General features: G+C 35.6%; 2 protein-coding genes across 4 annotated transcripts; one reads left to right on the forward strand and one right to left on the reverse strand.

Annotated features, from left to right (window-relative positions):
* Nucleotides 1-276: 276 nt before the first annotated feature.
* nif3l1 (NIF3 NGG1 interacting factor 3-like 1 (S. cerevisiae)) lies at nucleotides 277-7,502 on the forward strand. 3 transcript variants are annotated; one of them, XM_065257550.2, is made up of 8 exons: nucleotides 280-347; nucleotides 4,574-4,600; nucleotides 4,809-5,215; nucleotides 5,308-5,464; nucleotides 5,568-5,691; nucleotides 5,806-5,944; nucleotides 6,139-6,222; nucleotides 6,794-7,502. In XM_065257550.2, exons 3-8 carry the CDS (start codon nucleotides 4,861-4,863, stop codon nucleotides 6,976-6,978), a joined length of 1,044 nt encoding a protein of 347 aa, XP_065113622.1. In that variant the 5' UTR covers nucleotides 280-347; nucleotides 4,574-4,600; nucleotides 4,809-4,860; the 3' UTR covers nucleotides 6,979-7,502. The 3 variants fall into 3 exon arrangements, with proteins under 3 accessions (XP_065113620.2, XP_065113621.2, XP_065113622.1); XM_065257548.2 differs by having other exon boundaries at nucleotides 277-347; nucleotides 4,574-5,215; XM_065257549.2 differs by having other exon boundaries at nucleotides 279-358; nucleotides 4,574-5,215.
* Nucleotides 7,194-14,339, reverse strand: gdpd3b (glycerophosphodiester phosphodiesterase domain containing 3b). The gene is made up of 10 exons (XM_065253422.2): nucleotides 13,771-14,339; nucleotides 11,973-12,011; nucleotides 11,760-11,895; nucleotides 11,610-11,655; nucleotides 9,598-9,716; nucleotides 8,374-8,463; nucleotides 8,059-8,192; nucleotides 7,619-7,678; nucleotides 7,426-7,477; nucleotides 7,194-7,337 (listed from the first exon to the last, which is right to left on the reverse strand). Exons 1-10 carry the CDS (start codon nucleotides 13,917-13,919, stop codon nucleotides 7,194-7,196), a joined length of 969 nt encoding a protein of 322 aa, XP_065109494.1. The 5' UTR covers nucleotides 13,920-14,339.
* Nucleotides 14,340-15,593: the final 1,254 nt, after the last annotated feature.

The following is a 15,593-nucleotide window of genomic DNA, read 5'->3' on the forward strand; positions in this document are numbered from 1 at the left end:
TTCTGCAGTCATATTCACAAAATCATCGTTGTGCTCACCGTTCAATATCACTCATAAATGATCAACCATCATTTATAAATTATCACCGCGACAAGTTATAAATCGTCTCTGTGTAAACTACTTGATAGTTATTCTTGTTTATTTCATATACTGGATCCGAGGACAAGGACATGAGTGATAGCCCTATTAAACGGTGAACAGATGTTCGACCAATCAGATTCGAGATTCGGATCTAATAAAAATACAAGAACCAGAATTCTTTGCGAATGACACTCTCACCGGATATTACGTTATCGCAACGCGTTATTCTTGTACTCGCCACACTGACAACTGCTGCAAGAATTACAGTGAGTTTATTGTATGTAATGTGACTTTCTTACTTTCAGTCATTATATACAAATCTCTGACGATCACTTCTGACTTAAGTTTTAGACAGATTATTACCGTGCAATGATTCAATATTCTGCTTGTGCACTGCAGCTAGATTTGTAGCTTGTCTGATGGTCTCACTCTATGCTTTACATAAAACCAAGTTTTATTAACGATATATTATACAAATTATACAAAAAGCAGCCAGCAGGTGTCCTGCATACAAGGGAACTAACGTTTCTTCCTGTTGAAAGATTATCCCACACAGCGTCCCCAGAAAAGTAAATGGAGTGGCACACTAGGCTAACATTACTGAATCATATAATTTTCAGCTTCTAACGTCTTTATCAGCAAATAAAAATTACGACATGGTCAGTAGGTTGTATGGCTCATTCTACACTGTTTCAACTTACCTTTTTAAACTAATAGTCGAATCCTAACGTTCAATTCCAACATAATTTTCTAAAGCACTTTCACAACACAACTATTTTTACCATAACAGCGAGGCCCTTTCAAACCGAACATGAAATGGAAAGCGAAACAAACAGGTTTCACACCGAAAGCGAAGTGATTGATAACCTTCATCTAATGTGGAATTCACACCAGACCGAGAAGAGGCGGCAAGCGTGAGTAATTTCTGCATGAATGTCTCTAATGACTAGAAATTCACGAGCAGCTTTCACGCGCGAATGAAGCGAGTAAACGCAAAATGTTCAAGTTTCCAACTACGCGCAAATAGCTCGTTTTTGCCGCCTCTGCCGCGGCTGGTGTGAACACACAGTATTGCTTATGCTACGTACACACCAAACGTGGGGCATTGCGTTACACACTCTAGATCAGGGGTCTTCAACTACTCTTCTTAGGGGGCCAGATTTTAAAATTGTAAATATGACAAGGGCCAGCCAAACTTTTACCCATATTTTTTACTTTTACCATATATATATATATATGTGTGTGTTGTTGTTGTTACTTTTGTTATAGTATATATATATTAAAAAAAACATATTAAAAAGCATGCATTTTCAAAACAAATGTATCCAGTGTGTTGCCTTTTAATTACTGAAAACTCATATTTTCTTTATTAATATTTACAAACAATTGCAACATGTAAGAGTCAAATTTTAATAGTAAAAGTATAAGATCAACACCCTTAAACATTTTTTGTTTATAACTGTTTAACTTTCATTAATTTTTACATGTCAAGTATTCACAACATATAGCCACTCCTAATGACTAAAATTGCACAACATGTTTTCTTTTTTTTATATTTTATAGATATATATATATATAGGCTAAACAGCCTTTCTGTTGTACATTACATTACAGATATGTCGGGAGTTCGCCCCCTAGTGGCTGTCGTAATGAAATTGTAGTTTAATCGTAAATCTGTCATGGGAGAGAACCTTTAATCTACGAATATATTTATAGTTAATAATTTACTTACCAGTAATCAATCGTTTTTAAAGTATTCAAGTGTTACTGATAAAGTGAAACAAAAAATAATTAATAATTTTTACTTAGCACACAGTTTTGATTGGAACACACTGAAATACAGCACTTCCGGTTGCCGCGTCACATGCGGTGAAGCCGCATAAGTTTATTTTCTTTAACGCATCCAAAGCTCGAATCGGATCAGATAATAAAGCACCCACAGATGGTTTGCAGCCCCTTTCTGACTCACTTTCCGTGTTTTCGGCTGTCATTTGTCATGTACATTGGAAAGGTTAAAGTAACCACGCTGAATTTAAATCAGACTATAGTCATTTCTCAATCCGAAGGCTGCAGCCTCCGGAGGTCGCATTTCCAGGCTGCATACGTCATACAAGTCTTATTTCAGAATTTTAACTATTATAAAGTTGACTATTATTCTTAGTTAATCGTAAATTGTTGTAATATACATATGATTTGTGAATGTAATGCTCAGTTAACTTGATGACATATGCAGTTTGCATATGCGACCTCCGGAGGCTGCAGCCTTCCGATTGAGAAACGGCCAAAGGTGACCGGCGGGCCGGATAAAGATTATTGGCGGGCCGCACTTGTCCTGCGGGCCGCCAGTTGACTAGCCCTGCTCTAGATTACTCGCGGGATTTTACTTTGTGTCATGCGATTTTTTTTTTTCCGTCAAGTTGAATATTTTCAACTTGGGCGAAGACACGTTTGAGGCGAATAGCGCGTGTTTTCATGGCAAACGCGCCACCCATATTGCATCATTTGCATCGCCCCACGATTGACTTTGTATGCTATCTACTCGTGCAAATCGTTGAACTCGCTTCTGGTGTGAACCCACAGTTAGTTCACGAGTTTTTTGCAGAAATCTGATATTTTTGCACTGTTGTTTACGTTATAATTAAAATGCAACTGCCATCAGTCTTCATCCCTGAAGTGACCTGCATGCGAGAAGATCCAAAACTGAGCATTAAAGGGGACATATCATGAAAATCTGACTTTCCATGTTTATAATTTTTTACAAGTGCTATTATTGGGTCCCCAGTGCTCCTATAAAACTAGAAAATGTGAAAGAGATCAACCCAATAACTTAGTTTTGGTAAACCATTCTCCGCTAGCATGTGAAAAAATAGCCGTTGAAATTTGGCTCCCCTTGTGAAGTCAGAAAGGGGATAATATTGCCCCTTAATCTGCACTATCCAACCACGGCACTGCCATTTAGGGCAGAGATCAGCTCATTTGCATTTAAAAGGACACACCCAAAAACGGCACATTTTTGCTCAAACCTACAAAGTGGCAATTTTAACAAGCTATAATAAATTATCTATATGGTATTTTGAGCTAGAACTTCACATACGCACTCTGGGGACACCAAGGTTTTATTTGACTTATTAAAAAAGTCTTGTGAAGTGTCCCCTTTAATTCATGTATGCAGGATCGGTGGCGCTGATTAAGAATTAATTTTACCCTGCGCTCCATTTCGCATAATATCCTAAATAGTCCCAAATCGTAGTATTAAAAAATACAAGTTTCAAAGTTCCCGGGTGATCTGTTGTTTCCAAGTAAAACTCGAAGTGTAGATCCATGTACACTTATGCCTGTAGAATGTTTTTTAAGTGTACGCGAACATACGCGCACGTTCGAATGCACAGCTTCCTACCTACACGTACGAAGCAGTGCGTGAACTGTACCTACACACCCTTCTGATGCACTGTATGCAGACCATCGCGTATGCATAAAAAGTGGACGATATTTCGGCCTTTAAACAGCGTAACTAAATGAATATATTAAAATATACAGTAAAAATTCACTGAATGAATAAATACTTAAATTCAAAGATGAGTGCTGTATTTTTGATGTTTGTGGTTTTTTTTAGGATCACAGTGTCGTTCAGGCAACAGTCGTCACTTGTTTTGCCTTTGTATGCCCCAATGTGTGCATACTTTTTCGCTCTGCACTCAAAAGTATCTGCTTTCCCTATACAAAAACAACACATACTAAATAGGGCGTAGTAGGGCCTATAGTGAATTAGGGGTTGTGTACACCAAAACTTTTACGCCCATGGCCGGCGCATGTTTTCAGTTGTTTCCAATGGAAGCTCGGCGTTTTTCAAATAAGCCAGCAGCTAGCGGGTTTTTTCCGCGCTGAAAACCGGCGCTCAGCGGGTTTTCCGCGCTCGGCGCTGAGCGTCGAGAGTTGAAAGAGATTCAACTTTGGGAGAAAAGCTCCGCTCGTCAATGTCAGCTCTCACACGGCCGCCCAATCACAGTGGAGGAGGGGCGGGACATTACCACAGCAACCAACCGGCTCGCAGCTGAAGTATCACAGCTACCAAACGCTCAGATGAAGAAAGCTGGCACTCAGCTGAAAAACAGCTGGCATTTGGCGTCCTCAAGGCATTTTCAGCCGCGTTTAAAAGTTTTGGTGTGTCCAGCCCCTTAGAATGCAGCTTTTCTCTTGCACACTGGGTGGTAGTATTGCCCTACCAAAGACTCGAATTTCGTTGTTAAACTTTTCAGAAGACATTTTTTGTTTTGAGGTTGTGACAGTGCTTTAATCTTTTCCATAATGATGACAGGTTTCATGTCATATGATGTAATACGAAGATGTGCTGAGAGTTTTTGACCCCTTAGAAGCACTTTTTTATTGACTTGAATTTTCACATTTTATAATATTAGTAAACATTTAAACTGTAGTGTACAGTATGTAGTTAAAATATGTTTCTAATTGTTAGATATTTTCTTTTTTTCAACAGCTGTTCATCAGTTCATGTTGGGTGGAGGTAGGAAAGTTTCTGAAAGACTCTTCCAATTCAGCTGTCTTGGCTGTAACATCTCTTTCAAAACCAGCACATTTTATCATAGTGCCAAGCTTCCTACTTCACATCATTGCTCTTTCCCAGTTTCAACTCATTCCTTTCTCGCGTCTCCTTCGGATTATTCTTCTTTTCAACGCACTGTTCAACCAACATCCTATTTTCCTTTGATCAGGTCAGATAAAATTATTCGCTACTTTTCCTATCTCACCCATCCTGCTGAAGAAATGGATTTAAAGAAAGTGCTTGATGTTCTAGAGCAGCTTGCTCCACTGTCTTTGGCTGAACCGTGGGATAATGTTGGCCTGTTGGTGGAGCCCAGCAAACCACGTCCCATCAAAACAATCCTGCTGACTAATGACCTGACAGCGGCTGTTATGGATGAAGCTGCGATGATAAATTGTGACCTGATTATTTCATATCACCCACCGCTTTTTCGACCTTTCAAGCGCTTGGTGCAGAAGGACTGGAAGCAGAAATTGGCTGTCAGAGCAATAGAGGGTGGCATTGCAGTTTTTTCTCCACACACCTCATGGGACAGCATTAAAGGTGGTCTAAATGATTGGCTTGTTGAAGGAATGGGTAAGAAAGCAAATTTCAGACCTCATTGTGAAGAATTAAGAAGAGCTTTATTCTTTTGACTAATCAATTTTTAATTGATCCTTTTTCTACAGGAAGTGGGCAAGTATCGGTATTAAGACAAGCCTACTCTAGCGCTCAAGACAAACACAGACTTGAATTCTCATTGTTGAATGATGAAGAACTAGACAGCCTTTTGGCACAGCTCAGATGCATAGAGGGCAGTGAAACCTTTCAGTTATCTACAGTAAAGTAAGTATATAACTAAATATATCTCTTTAAATGAAGGCAAATCTCTAAAAAATAATACAATAACACTGTCAGTTAAATTGCAATTTTCATAATTTATCTCCAGAAATGAGGTTGGAGGACAGCAGGTAAATCTAACCTGTCCAAGTTCAGCTTTAACTGCTGTTGTTCAGAATTTGGTTTCAAATCAACATGCCAGCAAATCTCTAAATGTTACACAAGTCCAACAGGTAATAAGGTAGTAACTCTTTGTCTGTTAAGTCATCTTGTGATTAAGGGATCTGTCTGGCTTGTGCAGTGTTTGGCAATCACATACCTTGACAGACTTTTTTCCTTAAATCCAGCCTCCTTTGTTAGGCTGTGGTCAAGGACGACTTAGTGTTCTGCATGAGCCGGCGGCTCTTGCTGTAGCAGTACAGAAAATGAAAACTCATCTTGGTTTACCCCACTTGAGACTTGCTCTGGGGGACCAGCAAACGTTAGGTGGGTTATTATTAATATTATAAAGACTGAAATGGTGTATTTGATGTGGTCTTGTTGTTTTGTTTGAAGATTGTGCCATTTGGTGTAAGAGAATGAATTTGGTACACATGCAAGTAATGCAATCAGACTGAATAGTTTAAAGTGTGCATACAATATTTACTTGCTTATAACAGCATTTATATGATGTTTTCTAGAGTCTATGGTGAAGACGGTTGCTGTATGCGCAGGGTCTGGAGGTTCAGTCTTACAGGGTTCGAAAGCAGATCTCTACATCACAGGTATATCTCGTAGTACATTTTATTGAAGACCTATTAGTTGAAATCATTTCCTACAATAACACCTGTTGCACAATATTTACGATACAAAAGACCATGGGCATGGTCATTATTTTTTGTCAATATTTACTTGCCCTCATTTGGTTTTATCAGAAACCAAAACTATTTTAAAAAGTGTTGTTTTGGGTTTTCTGGTTACAATGGGAGTAGATGGTGACCACCTCTTCAATCTTCAAAAGGACCCAAAACTGATAAACAAATAACTTAACTCGTGCTATATATTTTAAGTGCCCTGAAGGAGCAGAAAAGGGGTTGGTGAAAAAACAAATGAAAATATAATCCATTATTTGATGAAAGTCTTGCCCTGCGCCTTGGTCACCATACATACCCAAAGTAATCAGAAAACCCAAAACAAACACTTTTTAAAAATCTGCATTTGAATACTAAAGAATAAAGACATTGGGGGTTCGAACAACATGAGGGTGAGTAAATAATGACAAAGTTTTCGATTTTTGTAAACTATCCTTTCAAACTGTGTAATTGCTTCCACCTCTTTTTTTTCTCTTTGGATCAGGTGAGATGTCCCATCATGAGGTTCTAGATGCTGTTGCCAAAGGCACAAGTGTGATTCTCAGTGACCATAGCAACAGTGAAAGAGGCTACCTGTCCGTATTCAAAGAGAAACTGATGGAAAAACTGGGTCACACGGTTAGCGTAGTCATCTCTGAAAGCGATAGAGATCCGCTGCAGGTAGTGTGATGTCATCCAGTTTTACACAGGGTGCTTGCTATGCATGTGTAAATCAGAAATCATAATATTGCACTTCTATGCAATAACCTTCATTTTGTAATTGTTACATTGCAGTTTTCCTACTTGCCATCATAAAAAAAATCTATTTATAGTTCTTTTTAAATGTACTGTAAATGTATTTAGTTATCAAATGGTAAGAAAGTGTTAAGTGTGCTTTTAAATGTCTAATAAACAGTAGGAGGTAGAGGGGGAGGGTGTTTTTCCAAGTAGTTTGATAGCAGGGTGGGATAGTCAGTCATAACACCTGTGGCTCCCATTGAAAACGCAGCTGCCATGTCACTCTCCTCATTGCACACAAGCAGCTGCACCTGAGACAGAAATGAAAAGATTTTGTTTTGGATTAGATTTACGATTCATGTGCAACATTTTTTGCTTTGTGCTACAAAACATGCTCACCTGTATACCCCTCTTGACTAAGTGCTCCAACAAAGATTTCCGCATAGTCAACCTGAATAAAGCATCAGAAAAAGCGATTGTAATATTTTTTTTGTGAGCCATTCAAAGGATACAAAACTCAATATTTATTTTTTCCAAAAACATCTTATAATGAATTTTACAGGCATTAAGGGCTAAGAAGAGCACTGCTTACTTCTGAAGTAAATACACTACAAATCTTTTCTTAAGAATGGCTTCCTCTGGAATATAAGTCCTGAAAAACACATAATTATTGCATTAGTTATGCAAGTCAAATGCATTGTGTAGATCAGTGGTTCTCAATCCTGGTCCTGGCCTCCTCACATTTTGTAAGTCTCCCTTATTTAACACAGCTGATTTAAATCATCAGCAGAGATCTCATTCAATTGAACTGAGTCTGTCAGATAAGAGAGAGATACAAAATGTAGAACATTGGGCCTCCAGGACCAGGAGTGCGAACCTCTGGTGTAGATAATAGCAATCTACTCTCATATGTTATGAAATTAGCCAACACCTCTTGAAACATTTTAAAGAAACTCAGTCTTTGTAACTTATCAAATCTCGATTCTTCCCAGTTCCCACAATTTCAACTGTTTGCAGATAATATAGACCAACCTGTTGATAATTCTGGGCAGGTAGAACAGCAGTAGACTTTCACCCAGAGGCACAAAGGGGAGGAGGCCGGTATAAAAGAGCAATAAAAGCACTGCTCCACGCCATATAGTAAACATGTAGGGCATGTGTGGGTTCTGCAAACAGAACAAATGACACAGAAATAAAGAAAAGATAAGCCAAAGATCTTGCATGAAAGATTTGTGTTCTCTACAAATTTACAAATTGGCCTCTTTCATTTAAACACGACAGTCTATTAGTATATGAGTGAAGATTGTAATGCTCAATAATGTCAGAGAAAAAAAACTGTTGCCGTACCTCCTTTTGACAATTATCCATTATTTTTGATTCTTCAGAAGCCCAAATTGTAATACCATCTCTTCCATACTGTTTTACAAGACTAGAGACCTATAACAACAGAAAAGAGTGAAACCAGATTAATTTCATCTACATAACTAAGCACAAAAGAGTTTAGAAAATTTGACCATTTATCTGGCTCAACATCTTGCAACCAATCATTGTCCTCTGATTTAAGGGTTATGGATTAAAGGCATATTTAAAACATGACATGATTTAGCCAAATAGGACATTTTCATTAATCAGTGCTGCACTGTTAATTTTAAAACAACAGTTTATATAAAAAAAAAACATGGGCCAAATCTTTTTTCTTACTGTCAGAGAAAATGGTCAAAAAATGTCTGTGGCGGTACCCTTTCAAAAAGTAAATTTTGGCATCTAAAGTGGTCATATTACTCACAGGTACATAATGGTACCAAATGTACATATATGTCTACATACAGTAAATGATACATACACTTTAAAAAATGTTGGTTTATTTTTTAACCCACTGTCAAAACTAAAGGTACAAATCTGTTACTGGGGCAGTACCCTTTAAAAAAGGTCATAATATGTACCATTTAGGTACAAATATGTATCTTTGAACTGCCAGTATGTACCTTTTGAAGTACTAATATGCACTCTTTGGGTACAAAGATGTACCTTTTTAAAGGGTACTGTCACATTGACAACTTTTGTACTTATATTTCTGAGAGTGCAGCGTTGTGTTGAAAACGACCCAACCCTTTGGGATGTATTTTAATTTGTGCTAGGTTGTTTCAAGCCTAAATGCTGGGTTGTTTAACCCATTGTTGGGTCAAACATAAACATTTTCTGGTTAATTTAACTCAACACTGTGTTGAAAAAAAAACCAGCATTTTTTTTTAGAATTCATGTACCATTCACTGTACAGATACATTTGGTACCAGTATGTACCTCTGAGGTACTAGTATGACCTCTTTAGATATAAAGGTGTACTTTTTGAAAACATACCCCCAGTGACAGCTGGGGACCATTTTTAACTTGGTCTAATACATCAGAGTAATATGATAGATAATAATTTTACTCCAACCTCAGCTTTAAGCATAATCCTAAAATCCTGTCAGTTGATGATAATGTTTTTATCCGAAAGAAGGATGCTGATCCAGAAACATGTCGTACTTGATTAAATCTCTTTACATATCAGCTAGGTAAATGGGGGTTTACCTTTTTAATAAGCAATCCATTGTCTTCTTTGATTTCAAGTATCATTGGCATGTTAGGAAATTTTTTGAAGACATCTTCAAGTAATGCAAACCTTCTGTCCTTTCCTGAACTGTAGTGTCCTAACCGAAACATGTGCAGTAGTAGTAACTTTTTAACTTTTTCTATAAATCAATATTTAAAATCATGTAAACTGTAAAAAATAATTCAGTGGCTTTGTAAATATCACTAAAATAAATGATTAAAATAACTTAATAAAATCTCTTTATGTCACTAAGTTGATTTTTTTGAGTTGGACAAACCAAAATAAATGACTAAAAAATAAACAGATATTTTTGTGTAAAATGTACAGATATTATTTAGTTGTATACATCAAATAAAATAAGTATTTAACTAACAGATTATTTCTAAAAGATATCCTTAATATTTGTTTTAAATTTGAATCAATATATTTCAGAATGTCACACTTATATATTTTAGTTTTTAAAACTGTAATAATTGCTCATTTCAAGTTAACATAGGTATTTAACATCAACAAAAAATTTTTTAAGTTTCATGCATAACTTTAACTATGATTTACTCAATATTTTTGGTGAAACATTTATTACATTGTATTATTTAAGTAAATGTAGGCAAAAAATTAAGTAAATCAGATGTAAATTTAAAAATCACAAAGCCAACGGTTTTTTAATCAGCAGTAGAAGAAACTGCGCCTCTTGCAGGAAGACAAACAACCCCAAAACTCCTCAAAAATCCTGGTAAGTGTTGAGTTTATTAATATTTACACTTGTTTTTAATGAAATATTTGATGTGTTCTTGCGTAAACAACTTAAGGTGTATTTATCTGAATACTTTCGGAGCCATACTGTAAACTGGGTACAATAACAGCTTTCTGTGCACATACTGCTAGATTAATCATGAATATTTTTATTTTACGTATTTATTTAGGTCACCAAAGTGTTAATACAGCTGTGCTACTTGAAATGTGTGTAAAAAAATCATTTCTGATCGTTTTATTACTGCATAATGTGGTTGTGTAGACAAACACGTGTAAATCTGTATGGGTGATAGTCAGGCGATCCGAAATCCGGTCCTCAGTTTCGCTCCACCCGGACTTTTTAGACCTTTCACATGGAAGCGGAACACAACAGAGCTTTACAGAGCTCACACGCTTATATACATTTATATTAATTATCTCTTGACTCCATATGTCTATGCTTTATTTTCCTTTTTTGTGTTAAGGGTCTCGCACACCGGTCGAGAAGCGCCTCGTCTCGTGATGACAACTCACAGTTTCTGACACCGCACCGGACGTTCGCATTAAATAGCGCGAGTTTAGTCAGACAAAGTTTACCTCCAGATGTAAAATATGTTATTCGTTAAAGATTTGGGACAAATGTGTTATTAATGTTAAACTAAGTGGCGCTCTGTGGCAGCATCCAGAGTCACAGCGGACAGCCGTTTAAATAAAGTTATCTTTGTTGCAGGTGCTGGTGGTCCACCTGTCTGGGTTCAAGAAGTGATTCTGCATGCTGTGAATTTGAGTGACCTCTCAGAGTTTATTCAGCTGATTGTTTTTTTACCATGTACAACGTTTGCCATTTTCAATAAAATAACGTTTAAAAATTGCTTTGTTTATCATTAATAATTGATTGTTGAGTATGAAATAAATTTATAACATCAAGTAAATAAAATTAATTTATTTTAGTGAAATAATATTCACAAAATGTTCATCTACATCTAAGTAACATTTTTAATGATATCAACTCAATTTTTTAGTAGACTTCACTAGGATTTTTTATTGATTTGCTTTAATATTTTTGATTCCATCTACTCAATTTAATTTGTGATAAGAAATTAATGTAATTATTAATATCTACTCGATTTCACAGCTTTCAAATGTACTCAATTAAGTGTAAAAATGCTTCACCAAGAATATTGAGTAGATCATAGTTATAGTTTTTACAGTGTACTATAACAGTTTATAGCTATAAAGCTTTTTAGAAAAAGCTTACCAACATAGAACGTGACTTCAAGTTTCTCTTTATAAAGAGGCAAATCCTAAAACACAAATCAAAAACATTCCTCAGATTACAAATTAAATTGCGTGGAGCTATTTAATGACAGTGAAGCCCCATTTAAGGGGTTAAAATGTCAGAATCTACCTTAAATCTAAGCGATGACAGTGTTTTATCATATCCTGTTTGTCTCAAAATGTTTTCATCATGTGAAACCACAACATATCCATCCAGAGTGAGGTGACAGTCCATCTCCAACATCTCAGTCCCCATGTTAACAGCACTATTACAGTGATGATCTGATTAGATGATGCAAATATGGGGCGATAGAACAAAAAATAGACTCCAAAAGAAACTTACTTGGTAAATCCCTCTATTGTGCTTTCTATCTTCTCTCCACTCCCTAAAAAACAGTGAAGTCTAAAATAATAAGTCAAAAACAAATGACCGTAACGCTGTTATTCATTTAGGCAAAATGAGCATTGGAAGAGTTGTCACAATGTACACTAAACAGGGAAGTTTACAATTTAAGATTCCTGGATAATATGTGAATGATACCTTTTAACCTCTTCAACCCTGAAGACCCTGTCCCGGGTCCAGAATTTCGTATTTTGACTTAATATAAAATATTCTTTTAATCTTTGATGCTCCGTCATGGACCCCAGTAACACATATGAGATACTGTTTGAAAGCTTAGAGTCTCTACTTTCTGCAGATATGCATCACTTTGACACATCTTTTACTGTAAGAAACTTATTTACACTTAATTTACACTATCACCCCCCCAATATTTTATTATATAATTTAATATTTACATATTTCATATTTTTCAAAAATGACAAACATGGGCAAGTCTTATATCAAATGAAAGCTCTCATTCTCAGGAATAACACTACAGCGTTATTTTTGTTCTAATATCAACACATATCCAACAATCGCTGAATTAATAATAAGGTAAAAAATGGTCTTTTGTAAACATATGTGAAACTTGAGTGTGGACTGCCTCAGATAGCACATATAGCCACAAATGATACACCATCTTTTATTTTAGGTCCTACTCTAAACAATGAGTTCATTCACATCATTTTCTTTGGTTGTGTGCATATATAATCCCTTGCTATTTATTATATGTGTAAAACAAAAAATTAATATTTATATGAAAAATGTATTTCCGCACCCTTCAGTAAAATGAGAATAACTTTTGAATGCGACATGCTAAAGAGTTCATTCTTTTTTTGGGTGTTTACTGTCTGCCGCTGCTAACAACCAGAACTGTCTGCAGTCTGCTAGAGCACAAAGAACCAGAGTTATACACTATCAAAGACAGTATTTACAACATAAAAAAGAAAATTTGGAGTTTCATCATATGAAAAACAACATAAATAACAAAATTTGTCACAAACAGCAGCTTTTTATGTAACTTCAAAGGGTTTTCTTTAAAATGATATAAAGAAATTGCATTTTTTCCACTGTATGTGGTTATGGGGACACTTCAAATGTTCTTAGGCAGAAATTGTATACAAAAAGGGTATTATTCCTCCCTTCAGTTGGAGTTAAATATCTTTTGCATAGATTATGATAGAGAAAAAATTCCTTTTTCCTCTGTAAGCTGACAATTGCTGGAATCAAACAAAACTGTCTGCAGGGACCTGAGATACCCAGGGCCAGAGTTATATACTTTCAAATAAAACACTGTTAAATATAAAAATGAAATGGTGCTTTTATGCCACCTTAATTTTTAAGAGTGTACTCTCACTAAAGGTGTATGAAAAAACACCAAAGTTACCTTTTTAACCTTTTCACATGATCTGTTCTGTTTTTTCCTTGTAAATTAAAATAAAACCACTTAAAGATAAAACAACTTCATAACAGTGAGTCAAAATTTGAAAACTGAAGAAGTTTAGAAGTCAAAGTCAGTACACTGTTAGAATAAAATGGTCACTGGAGCAGTTCCCTTTAAACAGATCCAAATATGTACGTACCATTAGGTACAGATTTACATTTGGTACCAATATGTACCTCTGAGGTACTAAGATGTACTTTTAGAGAGGGAAAGGCATCTAACAGCTATATGTTGATTATTTTTTCTGACAGTGTTTTGTGTTGTTCTTCTGCTGTTAAAAATGAAATTAAATGCAAAGAAGTGTTAAAATGATACTTGCCTCCTCTGTGTGAAATGTGTCTGCAGTAAAATTCCAGCCGTTTCTTCTTATGAAGTATAAGTGGATTGCGTAGCAGGTAAACCGAACAAACAATATAAACTCCAACAGCCATCAAGAATAAAATAATCCCACTTACCGCTTCCATTATAAAAACTAACAACTAGTGACGAAATGAACTCTTCGCAGATATAATGAAATCTGTCAGTTTTGCTACAGAAAGCAAATAATCTGACTTGATCAGCAGCAGGTATTCGATCTTTGTCATAAGTTTTTCTTCAGTCTTTTATATGAAGTTTTCCGCGGTTAGTCCTTCCTTGCTGTGCATGTCTTATCTCATGCGGGTTTCTGGTGTTCATTTTGACTAACCAAGCATGTGATCATGCACAACAATTTGTGTGAGTCCAAGGGTGTGTGTGGTTAGGTATGATACTAATATCATAACAGGATTGCTTAAAAATGGAAATAGGGTTAAACCATGGACTCAAACTGCTATCAAATATCTTCATTTTAACTATAACCTTTGAGATTCAGATATTGCGAAACATACTACACTACGTGAACTATAAAGAAATAAAGATTTTGCTCAATATATATATATATATATATATATATATATATATATATATATATATATATATATATATATATATATATATATATATATATATATATATATATATATATATACTATATATGTCCCTTATCTGAACTGTAGTGGTTTGTGACCACAGTTTTAGTTTCAAAAGCACCAGCTGAATAGCATAACTTCTGACTTTCTGACCACAATGATTCTAGACTTCTGAGATTATAGCGCATTTTTCATGGGAAACATGCATGTGGTTTTGTATGATGGATGAAGTCATCATGAACATGTAGAACATATGATGGCATTTTCTTATATTTTGCAATGTTAATATATAGCTGTGTCATTTGTCATGTGTTGAGATGTTTCCAAACTCTTTTATTTATTTGTGCATGTACCCAGTCATTGTTTAAGGTTTGACATTTTTTTGCTCGTTCATATCAATTTCAACCTACTGAAATTAGTCTTTGCATTCTTTAGAAAGGTGTGGCAGTAGTTTATGAAGGAAATTTTATTTCCTATGCCTACACCTTTGTCAAATATTCACTACAGGTGTAAATGTGTACTTGCTGTGACCAGAAAATGGCTTGCGAGTATTCAAATTTTTTAAAATCTATTAAATTAATAGAGGTATTAATAGAAAAAATCTATAACATAAAATGTTATGTCAGTTATGTTAATTTAACTCAATTGTATTTTTAGAGCACTTTTCACAATTTTGCTTTGTTTAAACAAAAAGAGGAATACTGAAAATACATTTTAGCACAAACAGATTAAAGATGTTAAAAACAACCCAGCACTGGTTTATTTATAACCCAGCACTTCTTTCTGTCCATTATTTAACCAACCATGAGTTAAAACACCCAACTTGCGTGTTTGGATTGGTAGTGTCCCCATCAAGCTTGAAAACTAGTTTAACCTGCCAAATGGTAAACCAGCCCTAAATTTGGGTAGTAAAGACCACCACCAAAGCTGCAAAAACCAGCCTAAACCAGCATGAAGATTCATGCTGGGCAAGCTGGTCTTTTTGCAGTATAGTAGGCAGCCGGTTATTATCGCAAAAATAAGACCTGACAGTGTGATCAGGAATAAGCCCCTTGTATCACCCCGAAGGGGGTTATTTCACGATTACAACTGGCTGCCTGTACATTATCCTGCTTTTTACACAGCTATTTACCTCATATGTAAGGTAAGGAACAAGAAATATTGATTTGAAATAATTGTTTTGCTTATTTT

Source organism: Paramisgurnus dabryanus, chromosome 1 (assembly GCF_030506205.2).
Source record: "Paramisgurnus dabryanus chromosome 1, PD_genome_1.1, whole genome shotgun sequence".
Lineage (NCBI taxonomy): Eukaryota > Metazoa > Chordata > Actinopteri > Cypriniformes > Cobitidae > Paramisgurnus > Paramisgurnus dabryanus.

What these genes read in the sequence shown, in the direction of transcription:
- gdpd3b (XM_065253422.2), bottom strand. Translation starts at nt 13,919, where the DNA reads ATGGAAGCGGTAAGTGGGATTATTTTATTCTTGATGGCTGTTGGAGTT. An exon ending in ACAATAGAGGGATTTACCAA is followed by an intron (nt 11,896 to 11,972) that starts GTAAGTTTCTTT and finishes TCACTGTAATAG; the next exon opens with TGCTGTTAACATGGGGACTG. An exon ending in TAGTCAAGAGGGGTATACAG is followed by an intron (nt 7,338 to 7,425) that starts GTGAGCATGTTT and finishes TTTCTGTCTCAG; the next exon opens with GTGCAGCTGCTTGTGTGCAA.
- nif3l1 (XM_065257548.2), top strand. Translation starts at nt 4,588, where the DNA reads ATGTTGGGTGGAGGTAGGAAAGTTTCTGAAAGACTCTTCCAATTCAGC. An exon ending in ATGTTACACAAGTCCAACAG is followed by an intron (nt 5,692 to 5,805) that starts GTAATAAGGTAG and finishes CCTTAAATCCAG; the next exon opens with CCTCCTTTGTTAGGCTGTGG. An exon ending in GGGGGACCAGCAAACGTTAG is followed by an intron (nt 5,945 to 6,138) that starts GTGGGTTATTAT and finishes GATGTTTTCTAG; the next exon opens with AGTCTATGGTGAAGACGGTT.